The following is a 17,058-nucleotide window of genomic DNA, read 5'->3' as shown; positions in this document are numbered from 1 at the left end:
ACATGAGAGAACTTGATGCTGCACCCACAGAGATTTCTAGTCTACACTAACAGATGCCATAAGGCTAACATCTGCATAGTTGGCTTTCTACACAATACACTTGTTTTCATCAGATCAATTAGGCATAACTATGATTTGTATATGCTAATAATTAACCACTCTTATGCAGTGCTCTGGCTTGCCTTTCTACTTAACTCAGCCGTATGTATATTCTAGCTATTATTTTTGGCATCCAAGGTTTAGGATGAAAACTGATAAGTCTGTAATCCAATAATGACATTTAGGTAAGCAATATGTATAATCTGTACGGGCTATCAGAAGTTTGCACAGTATTTCTCTACAGGTGGATCTTTGACCTTCTGTAGACTATGAACAGGTTGCTCGTTACAACCGGGCTAGTACCAACACAAGTGATAAGCTGAGCCCATCATTCATTCAACTGCTGTTGAAAGATTGCTACTGGAAAGAATAACTGATCAGCTTGTGTCTAGTTACATGGACACATAACAGATAACACCAGGCGCTTTAATGGAAGTGCTCTGCATGTTCGCTAATATGATAGTAGCATGCACGGAAGCTGCCACAAATCACAGCTAACCGCAGGAAGACAGAACATAAGTGTTTAACTTCATCAGAAAAGGCATAATGTAGTTTCATCATGAAAAATAGAGCAGTGTGTACTTAAAATTCCAGACTACTGCAATACTACCAATCAACAAGAACACATATGTAAAGGCTCACCTGAAGGTAATATTACTTTGTGATTTCTAGTTTTTCAAAAAAAAAAAACACCGCTTTACAATGTGCAAAGGGAATAATTTATTGAGGGAAAACATTTCTTACCATATCATAAAAAGAAACAGCTGTTTTTATAAATTTGGCACCATTTTGAACATTTCTTTCAATGGACAAAAGGCCTGTATGAGTTCAGAATTCCAAGTGGGGAATGGGTTATCTTTAATAAGAATAAGGTGCTGCTGCTGCTGCTGCAGCCATGCAGATATTCTGTCTACTAGTTTGAAACTCTACAAAACTCATCGTCCTGACAACTTGTTAGTCAAGAAAGACTGAAGCTCACTTGACAGGTGAAGCGCTCTCTAAAGGGCACGTGGATCAGCTCGTGGCGCCTTAGTGCGCTCCGTGACCGCAGCTCTAGCTTGCATAAAAGGCAAGACCAGTGATTGCCTTTCCTCAGTCCATACATCTTCCTCCGTGAGCGAACATCTTGAAACCAGAGGCAAGAAAGAAATGGAGGAGAATGATATGGCTCTTTGTGTAACATGAAACCAATGCAATGCACTCAAACTCAACACTCCACTGATCCCATAGCAGGCTTTAGCTCACTCAGTGAAAAGCTTGCTGTTGAAATCGAAACTGCTCTTAAATGTTGAAAAAGAATCCTGCACACAGGTTGCATTCACTAGCCAGCAAGAAATCAATTTTCCTTGGAAGTAGGACTAAGTTTTGTAGCCCTGTTAAGCTTCCAGCAGATTACAGCACACTACATTTGCTAATGTTTCCCTGGCATACCTTGCAAATAATTTTAGTCAACTTATCAGTTAACTAGTGAAAATTGCGCAATCAACAAAGGAGCAATGAAGACTTTAATTGCCTCACATGATAAGTGCCAAAACAAATACCTTGTTATAAAGAAAGACCCTCGTACCCAAATGGTAGCATAAAGTAAGCATGCATGACACCTACATGAATAACATGCAAATCAGGTGTGTGCAGCTGCACATACTATGGCAACAATCAGCAACACTGTACTTAAAAACATGCAATTTTCAAATGAAATGCTCACGACATGCACAGTTTGAAGATCACAACACATTTTCTATGGATCCAGAAACCTTTCCAGGATGTCTAAAGCCTTGCAAATTGTGTTAGTATTTTGTTCTACTTCCACTTCATGAAGCATCTCAAATTGAAATTTCCCATGCGTTACAACAAGCCAGCACACTGTTTTCTCACTTCTTTGACCAACAATGCTGCTTTCACCAACAGACAAGTAGAAAGAAACAAGTAAAACTACCACAATTATATCAATAATAACTCGTAGCAACCTTTACAATTCCTAACAAAAAGTGTGAAAAAGAAAAGTTAACAAATAGCTCAACGAAGTACTCTGGAAAAAGCTTTCCAAACAATGCAATGAAGAAATGGATACATAAAATCACACTAAAGGAAAGCCTACTTCTGCTCTGATGATGCAGATGTTGCATCATGCCTTTCATTACATTATATAAGCAAAATTAACACTATGACAACAACATATTCAGGATGAGTGAAAATATGCCTTGACTAAAGCATTTCTTGAGTTTTATAGATCTATACCTTCAATAGAGTTACCTTATCGACTGACATAAATGGTAAAGACATAAATAAAGCATGTTCATTCCTCTTTTTTTGCTCACAGTAAACAATCTTCGAAATATGATGTTTTAGTGCTACATACCAAAAGGCACAAAGTAAGGGCATGAAAACAGTAAAAAAATCTTGAGGGCTGCAGCAAAATGTCAGCAAAGTGGGAGGGTAGTGTAAAAAAAACATTGCATGGTTTGTAGAGATACTAGTTGCCAGCAATATCTACTAGTCTATGAATACTGAACCTTGAAGCATATAAGAAAAATTAAAGAGGCAACAGGCCACCTTCACTTGCTCCAAGGTTCGCTGCAGTCATGAGACAGCATTAAATATTGGAATAAGAGTTGGAACTTTTGCCAAGTGATTATTTATTAAGCAGTTCATTACATACAGCTTTTCTTTTTGATTTTACTGATCATGTCAACCTTTTACAGAAATGTAAACGTAACCTTATTAACACTGGTCATAATTATAGTTTCATATAAATAAAGTGAATTCAAGAACATGTGCGCATAGCCAATGGCAAAACCACCCCATAAACAATCTAGCTTGGTGTGAAGTTACCAAATTATTAGAGGCACTTGAACTTCCATGATAACAAAGCCTTTGAGTAAGTACACCAGTCTGGGAAAAATAAAACCTTGCAAAAGCACAACACTTTCATGAAGGCTCCCAACAAGGCATGTCATATACAGAATGAATCTTTCTAAATTCGTCTGAGAAGGTGGACAGTGTATGGAAAAGAAAACTCAGCATGGGTTTCAGAAGCACTTGAAGAAGGCACTCCTATATACAAGTGAATATATGCCTGTTGAGTAAAATATTCGGGAACACATATACTCCAGAACAGTCATTCTTAACAAGACCTGATGTATTCACACAGATTTCATACATACTGGTGTATCTAAGTTCAGGTGTGAAAAGAAGAGAAGATGCACCCTTCACATGCAAACAGTATTACACAAAATTGCGCCTGCATTTGCAAGTATTAATTATGGTGTAGCATCTGTGAATATGAAGTAACAACTGCAATTACACTCAAAAATAGACACTGACCACTTTTCACTTTATATTGATTCCTGAGGTGATCATTCAAAGATAACAGTGTACAAGATACCACAGGGCCTTCACTATGAACCAAGACTCACTGGAGAACTAGGAACCTCTCGAAGCTTGATCAATCAAGCCAACAAAAAATTTGATCAATCACCGTCACATAGTAATTTACCTGGCATATTAAACAGTGAAATGTGTCGGACCATGTTTAACTTGAATTGATGGTTGCCGGATAGAAAGTACCAGGACCCCAGCTTAAGGAGGTCTGTAACATTAAGAAGGTGGTTACTTGCATGCTTTTTTCCAGCTGCACAGTATTTTTGCCATGAATCAAAATGTACAAGGAGCTAACATCATCAACAAACAATAGCATGAACCCTCCCAGGCTATTGTCTCTACATCTAAATGGTGGAACTGGGTCAATAAGGATAGCCACAGCCATATAACTAGATGTCAGCATTTAACCTAGTGGAAAATGGTCCCAAAGATAGGTGCACAAGTCTGTGAAATGTAAACTGAAGGCAGAAACTTCTTCCTGTCCTCGGCTTGCCTGCAGTAAGAGGGCAATTCACACCTGCTGCCTTGACCATCAATGCTGCTGCCTAACACTCACAGGCTGATCTCTTAAAGATACACAAACACCAAATTAAGTGGGCGGAATGATGGTGCCCCAGTAGCTAAATTGGTAAAGCCCCACACACATGATGCAGAAGACATGGGTTCAATCCCCACCTGTCGCAAGTTATCTTTTCGTCCACTTTTATTTTACTGTATGCTGTTATTTCTACATTTTAATTAAACATTGCAATTAATTTCCTCGATGCTTTCTCCAGCTTCACTGTCTGTTACTTCGTGTGGTTATGGCTGACAAAAATTTGAGCCCCTCAATCCCATTCTTGCTCACATTCTGAATTTTGTAACAGAGGATGAACGCCACTAGAACCATATTCTGAAAATTTGTTTTGTACACCTCACACAAACATACAATATAATTTTTTTATTCACAACAGCAATCATTGCTGACAGTGCACATTCCTGGACCAAGAAATATGACTATTTAAAAGGACACTAAAGAGAAAAACACACTCCAACTAAATTGTGCTACTACAATACCAAAGAAAGCCACTTTTCCAGAAAACATGCAGAAATAAAACACAGGTGGCACCACTCCTTTTAAGTTCCCACACCAGCTCGTTATGCACTTTGGCAGTGCCTAATTCGGCCTGGCTAATTTTTATTTATCAGTAAAGGCAAACTACATTGTATCCTAGCTAAAGGAGCCAGACACTGAACATAGCAAGTTTCAATAACATTTGCTGTGCCACAATGGCCTAAATACGAGAACATATATTGAAATCCATCATGTCATGTCAGTGTACCAGTGCTGGAATTTTGCCATGAAATTCAACCAGTAAAAAGTTTGGCATGCAATTTTCTCTTCTAGTAATCAACTTCTTACCATGAAGTTTATGCAAATAAAGCTTTTAAAAACTATTTTTCGATATGAACTGACAGTCTATTTTTGCGTGTGTCCATTTACAAACTTGATGCATGTAGTAACCTTTAACCACAAATGCAAGAACAAACGCATTTGCACAACTACTAGAAGCCCAACCCCTTGAATAGTGGCAAGTGTCAATACGACATAGCTTCAGACCACTATTCGAGCACCAGAAATTTTACACAAAGTGACCCCCCTTCTTCCCCACCTCTTTATAATATAATCCTTAAAATTTTATTGCATATAAGATTTCATGTCACAACCCACCTACTCAACCTCTTAACATACACATAGAATTTGAAATACATGTTAACCAGAAGTGAGTGTAGATTTGTCTAATTAGCAAACCTTCAGCAAAGGCTAAACAATTTACACAATGAAAGGAACACATGCATTTGTAAATTCATAAGAAAGAGCCATAAGAACTTATTTCTCAACGAAATAGCATTAACCTTGCAGCATGAACAATGCGGCTCAGTTTTTACTCTTTGCATTTACTTTCAGCATGTGGCCCAATTAGAAAGCAAGACAATACAATAATAAATTACCATTACAACCTTAAATTGAACATCTGGGAGCCACAATCAGGTTTAAAAGCATGTTATTCCAAAAACATGCAGAGAAGCAGGGCACACTTCTGTCAATGAGTGCTTCAGTATTTCTCACATAAATGAGGCTAATCTAAAGGCTAGCCAATTGGTGCCAAGGGTGTTAACAACATAAACACTGTATTAATTTACAAACCCCAAGCTTTTTTTATATATTTGTGATGGCTAGGTTGTGGGAGAAGGTGCAATTCTGTGGCTATTTTTATGCCATGAAGTGCACCAATATATCTTTGCCTAGACTAATTTCTGGCTTCCTATGCACCAATTGAGGGCAATAGACAAGGCAGCTAGACGCAATAGCAGCAGCCACCAGAATCGGTGACCATTAGAAAAACGAACCAACACATCCATGATGTGAGGTAAGAGAAGCAAACACGACAATTTTATACCCCAGGTCTATTCTTGCTTACTTTCCTTTTTCCCACCCTTCCAACAACAAATTTTTTTTAAATATTACCAATTTCCAATTAAAATTATATAACTTTTTCAGAAGCCAGTTTGTGTCTTGAGAAAATTCAATTAGTGGTCGTGTTCTGTCTTGCTACCACTTAGTTTTGTGCACTTTATCACCTTAGCAAGCCTGTGGCTGACAAGGGCAGTAGGATTTGTCGTGTGTACATGCTTGGACACTCATGCCTGCTGTTGGAGCAAAAGAGCTAGTCCAAGCAGAATACCTACAAGCTTCACACCATAGGCTAAACTTGTCAAACCAGTTGAACTGTAATATACTTTAGCAGAGAGCCTTCTGTATGTCAGAATTTACCAAAAGTGCATAAATTGGTATTACACAACTGTAATCTGACATAACCATAAGGCAATTTTTTGCCATAATTATATATTAGGCCATACAATTGTTCTGCAACATGGATAAGTATGCATGGCACAAAGAACTGTATACAAAAGTTTCAATATATGATGCATAAAAAGCTTTGAACAAAAAAAAAAAGTGTTCACTCTGTGAAAATAACACTTTCCTGCTGCATACAATTGTGCACTTTATGGCAGCCTAACAAAGGAATAAGGATGCTATAAATTCATCTTTCTTGACAGTGAAAATATATTTTAAAATGAAAGATGGGATGGTAAGGGTTGACCAGGGCATTCAAGGCCCATTCACACCTGTGACTCGCAGAGGTCAAGCGACCAAGTTGGTCACAAGGTGGCTGCATATGTCGAAAAGTGACTGTTTTAGGTCAGTTGCTTGCTGCTTCATTTTTCATTTATGCGACTGCAGACACAAGGCTGCTGAACCAATTAGTGATGCAGGATGTCTGTATGTTCTGACGCTTATTTTACGCAGCAATGGCAATGTGAGCCGACATCAATGGCACCAATCACGAGACAGTTCAATCTGGTGACTGGCAGGTCGCATTGGCCTCACTGTGAACATGTCACCATGAGGTGCTCCCTGGTCGACAGTCATGGTCAATCATGTGACCTCTGTCAATCGCCGGTGAGGATGCACCCTTTGGATTAAGTAGGTATCAAGCCGCTACAATATTGCCCTTGAAGCATAGCATCTGACATGTACTAATAAAAAGATGTTTAACAGCTAAAGCACCGTTCATGCAAATAATGCAGATCACAAATATTTATTAATCAATTTTCTGACTCCACGGCCTGCACACCTCATTAACAAATAAGTTTTTTCTTATTCTAGTCCCCAAACCTGCCAAAGGAAAGTTCAGCTATTTATATTTTTACTGATCGCCTTCACATCTCATTTACTCAGAATCCACAAGGATTACTGACTTGCACTCTCAGAAGCGTGCATAGTGTAGAATCTAGTAGCTCAGCACTACTCAATAATGGACTAAACACCAAACATCAGAGCCACAATTATATCTATCATCCAGACATTTTCAAAGTCCACTGATACCAGAGACCACTGAAATCTACAAGTCTCCCTGGGTCTTCTGCATGATCATTAAAATCCGCAAGTGCCATTGATTCTCTTCAACAAGCTTGTGCAAAGGATCCATTCAGGCTCACAAATTTCAATACTCTTTGGTTTCTATGGTCTTCAGGTGTAGGGATGTCACAGTGCTGCAGCTTATTCTCAATAAAACACATAAAGAAAGCATGGAGATCAACAGTTTTAAACATTTCAGTACTGTAATAACACTTTATTAGTTGCGAAAAAATCATCCACTATCAAACCTTGCACACCATTCCTCCTTGTCATGAATAATGAGTCCGGCAATGTACAAGCATATTGTCTCGACGGTTGTACCTACGACCACACACATCGCAAGCAAAAGACTTGGGCTGGGTCAAGTGCTGGCGTCGATGTCGCTGCATGCTGTAAGCATGTGTCATAGACTGGCCACAGAGTTCACAAGTGAACAGTGGGCATCCTCCTGCTTTGGTAGTGGTGCTGCTGCTGCTGTTGCTGCTGCCACTGCTAGGAAGAGGTTCCTTGCCAGAGAGTTGTTGAAGCAGTACAGGGTGAGAGGAACCTAGAGGGGTGAATAAAAAGACATTATTTTGTTTGTGCTCTTGAAAACACACTTGTGCCCTGCTTGGTTTTCCAATCTCTCAAATGCTGCAATATAGAAAGCATCAAGCAGAAATCTACGCTGAATTGTTGCTGTACACAAACACCGACAGCTCTTTCTCAATTCTTGAAACACAATATAACAAATAAGACAGAAGCCCACAGGAAGATGGAGGCTTTTGGTGACTAACAATTGTCGAACAAGGAATGTCACTGCAGCCAATGTTTCGATAAGGGGACTCGTCGAAACATGGGCTTCAGTGACATTTCCTGTTCTACCATTGTTATTTATTCATAACAAACAATATCATAATCTTTTTCTAATGCAAAGAGGGTAAGTTGCTTAATGAAATGGCTCCACTGCATCTCGAGTCAATTTTGTTGTTACTGCAAAAAAAAAAACAAAAGGCACTAAATTTTACACAAAATATATGACATGCAACATATTAGGCAGAACTTTATAGGAGCTTATACCATTTTAATATCTTCAACATGAAGACTACAAGGAACGGAAAATGACCTATTCTGATTACATAAATGGCCGTTAAAAGGTTCCAATTTATGAATAAAACATTATATATGTGAAAATTAAGCAGCAGCACAGCCACAACTGCTATGCATGTGATAATACACTTTAATTTGCTTAAACACCGAGTTTTTCTCAGGTTAAAAAAATTTGCATTCACCTCAGTGCAAATAAAAATAAAATAAAGAAGAAAAATAAAAATATACATCAACAGGCATTTATCAGCTTCTCGTGCAATCGCAAACAAATCCACATCATGACGCGCACTTTATGGTCATGCGGAGACCTTAAGATGTCGATTTCTCAAAATTCATGCAATACAGAATTGCAAAAATACACACCTTTGTACAAGATACTTTGCATGCTGGAAAAGCTTTATTACAAAAGAAGAGCTTGTCTAAAACCTGCCCATGCACTGCCATTGAATGTTTTTGTGTCATGTGCATATTGTAGAACCACTGCAACACTCAGTAATTAATATAACCTACTACTGATAATCAAGATACATGCACGCAATGTAACTATAATGTAACAATCAGTGTGGTAAGCATACAGAGGCAAATATACTAAAGAAGGTCAATCAAAATGACTTATTCATAATAAGACCGGGAAGCAAACATTGTTACGATCATGCAACTCAATAGTAACAGTGCCTGTATCGTTAATTAGCAAACTAGTAAATCAGTCAATCCAACAAATTGTTTTAACATGCATGAAGGACAGGAATGATAATATAGACATAACTTTAAGTGCCACCACATGGCAGTACCTTAAAATAAAAAAGAAAGTGCAAAGTAGAACGAAAGCCCACCATAACAATAAATCAAATAAAAGCATCAGTGGTAGGCTGAAGTATAAGGAAAGCAGATTAAAAAGTGCACAGACCTGAAGATGGTGAAATAAGCACAAAATACAGAGTGCACCAAAAGACTATAAAAAGTTTGTTAACTGAAGATAACATGTACAGGAAACTAGAATGTGTAAAAACAAAGTTTTTGGCTGACAAGCGCACGAAACAAAAGGTGCATTTGCATGACAAATATTTTATTGACAAGCTATGGCAAAGTATTCTGAAAGGCTTGCATAATAGTAATGTCGCCCGTATGTCCAGTGCCTCAGCAGAAACAGTAAACTGCAGAGGTAGGAACTTGGGGCTTTGAAGTCATACAGAGCATGCTATGTAAGGGAGACAGAAGCACTGGAAAGTTCTTGTTCTCACCATAGTAGTGTAAAAAGTCGTACAAGCATGCATTGCAGCCATCCTACTGTAGAAAGAAACATCCGGCTTGTTTATAAAGCAAGCACACCACTTAACAAGATACAATAATTTGGAAAAAGCAAGCAAAAGCTTTCCCATGACCACTGTTCTAAAAAAAAATCATAAATTTGGTTTTCATTTATGCTCATAAAGGCACACTAAAGAAAGTCATGCAAAGACTTTCCACGCATATGTCCACAATAACCATGTCACTACAGCCATGAACTGTGTGCTAGCCATGAACCAAGGTTAGCACACACAATTATTTCTGTGCGTCGTGTGATGTGATGTTGGCAATGCTGTACTGATTCCGCGCAAACCCTCACAAGTGCGACTGTCAACTGTGTAATGTGCCTTCCTGAAGATCAAATGGTCATGCAAAAAGAAACATGGTCCTCACAGCCGCAAAATAAATCCTCCTTAGTAAAAGGAGTTGAATGTATGCCATCTGACTTGGTTCAGGAGGCCTCAAAACAATTTGGCCAAGGTATATGACATTAAATCTTTGCCCAATAAGTGACTCACAAGGACAAATGAGTACTACTACTTCTGCAATATTTATTGTTTTGTTTTTATTAAGACAGCATACAAAAGTTACAGCATGTGACAACATGAGACTCAGTTCTGATGTAATAAATCTAAGGCATTATGCATAAAGGTTCACAGAGCAAACTAGAAAAAAAGAAAATTATTACATATTATAATATTGTACACAAAGAAAAATGCAGGAATGGAGCCTTGTTCTCTTATCACAGACAGTCTACGCCTTCACAAGATGGCAATGAAAACATACTGACAATCAACGAATTCATGATGAAAGAAGTGCTACTGTGCATTGATGTGCTATGGACAAGCAAAAATGTTTAATCACTAACAAACTTCACTTTCCACAGGGCTTTCGAATCTCTCAATTATAAAATAAAGAAGGCACAAGATCATGTTGCTAAGATAAACAACTGCTTTATCTATCTTTGCTTAACATAAAAATTTCACTTCTTTTAGGTGTCTGTTGAGAAAACTACTGCTGAATCTTGAGCTACCCACTTGTGACAAAGTTGCAAATAATTTAATAAATTCAATACTATTTACGTTCAGGTGCACAAAAAATGCATGTTAACCCTTTTCATAGAGCAGAAAATGACCAAAATATGTGCCCAATTTCTCAGACATTTGAAGAAACGTGGCCTCATGACTGACAACTATGCTCCCCATCGCTGGCTATATCGGTACAAATTCCAGCAATGGCTATGCATGTCAGTGGTAGAGAAAGGGTTAAGTTTCAAGAGAAATCGGAGGTGATGTGACTGCTATACCACAGTTGAGAATCCAGAGCATCATAACAGAGAATAAAATTCCATCGGCTCACAAAAAGCAGTATGCCAGGACAAATTATGAATATTCAAAGTATTCAAGACCATGAGTTGTGCCAACATATGGGGAAAAAAATACGAGGACATCTAAGCACTTCTTGTGAGTTGTGAATGCGAAAGCATTAATTAATATCCAATTAAATGCCACTGGGTGGTCCTTCGAGTTATGAACTCCTCGCGGGCAAGCGAGAGTGTTGAGACGCTTGGTGTGTTTTGATTTGGCCATACGGAGGCGAAGTTAGAACACAGGATTTTGAGTGACAGCGAGGATGACGCAACACCTAGCACGCTACTACAGCAGCAGGTCTTCCCTTTTGCCTGCTCTGCTCAGTCGAGGTACACTGGTGCCATGGCGTTGCAGCCAATGGGAACTTCGTCAAGGCACGCTCGTGACGTGGCGTCGCAGCCAGTGGGAATTTAGGTGCCATTTCACTGCTACAGACGCCGGCTTTTTTGCTCAATGAGCCATTTGACAACTTCACATCAATATAAATGAAGCAATACCTGCCTTGCGATATTACTAATTCACATTATAATGAGATGCTAACAGTATTACTTAACTCTTAATATGGTTGTCAATGTGAATATTTCCAAGATGTATGTCGTAAAAACATAACACATTAATCACCAATGTTGCTACACAAGTTGAAGACATCGTTTGATGCCCCTGTTGGGGTACAATATTTATGCACTCTCTACTAATCATTAATTATACATGTCTGCCATGAACTTAAGTTTTGACATAAACTATAATGAACATAAGATGATTAAAAAGGGCAGCACCCTTTCCACACTGTAACAACTGCAGAAAGATGCATCAGAACTAATGGAATATTATTCAAGCTCAATGTGTAGTTATCTTTTGTGCCTATGGAATCTTCCATGTAAAGCAATCAATGCAACTTATTTGAATGCACTGAAATGTTTTCTAAAATTGTAATCATGGATAATAGTGAAAAATCTTTCCAAAAGATAAATGGCCGTGTTTCACAAACTTAAAGTTAATTAAATGTACTCACATTATAGCGATAACTGAATGCAGATCCATGTTCTTAAAAGTTGCATGCTGTCTCTCAGAACTTTGTAAGCTTATTGACGAAATAAATGCAATTAGAAAAAATTATTTCATCTATGCATGCCTTTCCACAGTGAGTACATTCTCACTTCTCTTACTTGCAGGCATCTCTGTGGCCTGTGTAACTGAAGAGGAATGTGGCAAACAGAAAAGAAAAAAATGAAAGCAAGTAACAAAGATCTGTGTTCAAAAATATAAATTATATGCAGACTAACTCTGTATTAATTATTAAATTCTTTATGAAACAAGCAATGAAACTTATTAAAGGCTCTGAACACACACGAAAAATAAAATTGGTACAAACTGACCACAATGGGCAAGTCCTGTACATCGTATGAAGACAGACATGGTGACCAGAAATACACTAGAATATGTCTCACAGCACAGATAAAATGAAAAGCAATGATGCTAATCTTGTAGCAGGAACTCTTTTGCCACAACATGATGCCAAAAGGAGGAGCTGATGGTTCCCCAAGCTCTAACATTTCGCAGAAAGGATAAACAAAAGTGCTTTGCATACTGAGAGGAGCATTGGTCAGTGCTTCAAGTGCAACGTAATGGCCAAAAATCCAACATTCAAATATATATTGCCTGCATGGAAACTCAACAAGTTATGGAGCTTAATGCAGAAACCACACCTTGAAGAGCGCAGTAACAAAAGAGCACAAGAAAATTTATATGAGGGAACCATAAATAAACATGGCCAGTGGTAAGGTGCATAGAGTTTCATACAATTACTAGAGAGAACTCTGGCGCTAGTGTCTATGGGGATTGCAATGGGAGTGGTTGTACAAGCATGGGAATTATGGGTAGCATATAGATTTGCCTAAGCTTCGTCATTCTGGCTTCAAACGGCTTTGTGACTTTGTAAACTTGTCATTTTCAACAATGTGCTGCATAATAAATAATTAAGTAAATATTATTAAAATTGTTCGACGGCAGGATTCTAGCACAGGATCTGTAGCCCAGAGGCCCGATATTGAAACCATTATGCCGCGAATGCATGCATCGACAAACGACATAAAGCGCCCTTATGAATTTATCGCGGGTAAGCCAGTGCCTTGAGATGCTTGGCGCATTTCGATTTGGCCACCTCGACAAGCTGAATCGCTTGCAATTAGTAGTGATTGTGCGTGTTCGCAGTAGCTTCCGCACTTCGAAAAACATAGATTGCTCTGAAATTTACGACAATGAAGGCATATAAAGCGTAATAAACAAAGCCACAAGAACGTCTGAATCCACAAGCACGAAGATCAGACAAATCTATGTACTTCCCATCATTCCCTCGGTGGGTAAACGACTGCAGTGCCGGAGTTCCCTCCAGTATATTGTAGGAAACTCTATGGTCAGGTGGACATGAATAAAGAATAAGTACCATCCTGATCGGAAGAAATGAAGTTTCTACTTGCACAATAACGGCACAATAACAGCCAACTCCATCCAGCATGTCTTATCAGTGTTCTACTGCACCCACGGTGCTCCAAAACTTTAAAGAAAGAAGTGAATTTTCATCCTTACTTTCCAGAGATCTCAAGCATTAAGAGTTTCATGGCTGTGACATAATGCAATCTGAAATCAGCTCTTAGTGGCTTCATTTCTTTATAGCACAAAGAATGAAACAACTGCTGCAAACCTCAATACGCCATTCAGAAAGGACTATACAGCCCTGGGACAAAGCCAAAGTCATTCTCTGGCTGGTTTTACAGAGGAGGTTGAAGAGATAAACTTCTGTAGCTCTGCTCTTATAGTGAACTAGCAGAAAACACTTTCTGCAATACGTTCCCTGTTCCATATCCAGTACACCAATGAAAAACTGCTCCAAGGCCTCATGACTGTGTTCTCAAGGGAGGCAAAGCCTTAGGATGTGTGTACATGCTTGCACAACAAAGTAGCGTGGACAATGAGACTTTTTGCAGATTTATCATACAGTGATAATTACACTCATACTAACTTTATATAACTCAATTCTTAGTGCACATCTACATTACAACTTTTACGGCTAAAGAATAGGTAACCTGTCTCGGTATCGCTGGCAAAAGTAAGTACAGCACAGGCTGCACAAGTTTTCAGTAGCTGCAGATCTGTGTTACTATGGGCACTATGGCAAAGTGTATGTTCCAAACATGCAACATATTAGCAGACAAATTTACTAAATCGTTCAAGCAATTAATCTGCAACATTACCAGAAGTTCATGTGATTAAACAACTGAAATAAGGAGAGCTGCAGGAACTAAATATCCTATACTTCAGGAAAGGAACTGAAAAATAAAATGTTTTCAAAAAGAAGCAAGAATGGTGCCTGTAATATACTATTTGTCCTTCACAGGTCAGCACTTTGGCATCAATAGACATGTGCTAATCTCATAAACAAACTGACAAGCAGAAAAAAGCTCATGTGTATCCAGGACTTAAAGCTACACTGGTATACGTCAACAAAGTTGACTGAAACATGAGGTGCAGGCTATAAACAATTATGAAGTACTTCATAAAACGTTGGTCACTTCATTCTCAGCAGCCATGTGTTGAGATCTCTTCCTCCACCTGCATTATTCTGCATGTGACTAAGGGCAGCAAATGTCCAATTCTCAACATCAGGCATTACACAAATTCAGAACATTATGTGCATCCTTAATGTGGACAAATGAAAATGTTTGTGCTACAAACACAACTGTAACGATGCCTCGCTCTCGCTCATGGCTTCTAACCCCAACGAAGTAAAAAAACAAAAATAAAAGGTACACATTTAGAACTTACTACTACATTGCTCATATAGCACCCGCACTGGAGACAAGCATAAAAAATCCAAGCAAAGCCTTCCATTCAACTCGATGTGTGATGATCAGGGCTGCCACGGTTACGACATCTCGGCCGGCCCCTCTGGCCTTGCTGCAAGACAACACCATGCACACCTTGCATGTGAGAGCGCAGGTTGTCGATCCAGTTGAACCTTCGAGGACAGAAGTCACACTGGTGCTTTAGAAAATTTGGGTTGTGAATGACACGGTGCCGTCGCATAGTGTAAGCTGTCGAAAAGTCTTTGTGGCAGATGTCACAGGGAAACCGTACTTCTTCTTTCTCTCGTGATGGAACCGGCTGCCATAGCAATGACTTTGCAAGAAGCTGCACTGCACTGGTTCTTTCATGGGCATTGGTGTCGACTGACGTGACTGTAATACCTGGAACAAAAGAAAGTGGATGTGCTGTGGTCACATGCAAAACTCATACCTCGAAACATCAGTATGGGCATTACGTACACGATAAAAGGGATATAGTTTTGCCCAGTGATTGCCTCACGTTTAACATTATAGTGTCTTTTGGATACACATGTTTAGAAGCAGAGCTTAAAAGAAATCAATAAGAGAGAATATTGCAAGGTTGAAGTTAGCATTTTGGTGTCTACACAAACAGCCATAACATAACTATAAAAACTTATGAGAAGAGCACACTACTCAAGTATTTACACCATTGCAGCACAAAAAAGAAAAGAAATAAAAACAGAAAAAGAACATCTGTAAAGTGGTACTCCTAAATTTAAGGTGCTCAAAAAGCTAAAGCAGGAATGAAATCACTGTAATAAAATAAAAAATAAGAAGTCACACACAAACGCAACAGCACAGTTTATCAACTGAAGCAAGTTTTTAGACATTTGATATTGACACTTCAAAAGCACCATCTGAAAATGCAAGTGCCAAAGGAAGCTAAAGACTCATGTTCACAAACAACATGAATGCTCACTGCGCCCACAATTAAAAAAAAAGATTTCTCAAATATTTTCAGTTTTCCAGATTTACAAATATTTGTATCTCAATGGTATGTTAATATGAAGGCTTTTAAACAAAGTGGAGAGCTGCATTTCACAATGTAAGGAAGGACATTTGTTACAGTTAAGATTTACTTCACACTGAAAATACTCTGATCTGATTTTCTAGTCAGTTACACAAATGTAATCCTGTTTCAGCAGCAAACATTCAAGCCATTTAATTTGGTGTTAGAAAAGATGAAAAGCACAGACTCACTTTATGTTTTCAAACTTTAAATAAACCTTTATTCCTTCGCAACAAAATATACTCCAGCTTTCAATTGCCAACTCAGCTAGACTATGCGTAAAGCGCATCTACAAATGTAAACAAATCAACTATGAAGAATAACAATTATGATAAAATGAAAATTCCAAATAGCAAATGTATTATCAGTACATGCAAACAGAAGTCAGAGGAAGAGAAGTGAGCATCACAGCAAGAAAGCAAGAAGCGAAGTGCTGCAAACTGTCAACCACACACACAAAAAAAAAAGGGATGGCAGTTACTGCTGTTATGCACGACAGCAATGCGACAGTTACAGTGCACAAATGGGAAAATGAAAAAACATTTCTCGTAAGCAACAAAAAATGGGGATATTTTGGAGTGGAGATACTGCTGTCATAAAAACCAAGAAGAGTGTATGTAGTTAAATATCGTCATCCCAAAAATAGCATACCATAATTTTCTGCCAATTAAAGTAGAGTTTTTAATCACTATGGAATGTGACAGATAAATTTTCCTCATTTGATGTTAAAATTTGCCTCTCTCCCCCAGAGAAGCCAGCATCATATATTTGTGCCAGAACTAGTGGGGAGAGGAAGAGGAAACAAATTGACACATAGCTTGGCAAACACAAATGAACTTTACCGCCACCATAAATGACTTCTGCTCAAAATGAACATTACTAACAAAGAGCAATTTAAAAGGGTAGCAAACCCAGCCAAAGATGCTGTCACAACGAATGGGTTGAATGCTAAAGTTCCAAATAATATGATGTTAG

General features: G+C 38.4%; 1 protein-coding gene across 2 annotated transcripts in view; it reads right to left on the bottom strand.

Moving 5' to 3' along the window:
• The window catches only part of LOC142571500 (uncharacterized), a 236,683-nt gene that overhangs the window by 3,142 nt on the left and 216,483 nt on the right, over nucleotides 1-17,058 (bottom strand). The window contains exon 5 of one of the 2 annotated variants that reach the window (XM_075679912.1): nucleotides 1,079-1,224. In XM_075679912.1, the coding sequence (XP_075536027.1) occupies nucleotides 1,079-1,224 (146 nt within the window). Of the gene's footprint in view, nucleotides 1-1,078; nucleotides 1,225-15,063; nucleotides 15,435-17,058 lie in introns of those variants that run through there. The other variant, XM_075679910.1, reaches the window with a different exon arrangement.

This window comes from Dermacentor variabilis, chromosome 2 (genome assembly GCF_050947875.1).
Source record: "Dermacentor variabilis isolate Ectoservices chromosome 2, ASM5094787v1, whole genome shotgun sequence".
Classification (NCBI taxonomy): domain Eukaryota; kingdom Metazoa; phylum Arthropoda; class Arachnida; order Ixodida; family Ixodidae; genus Dermacentor; species Dermacentor variabilis.
This window is presented reverse-complemented; position numbering and strand designations above follow the sequence as displayed.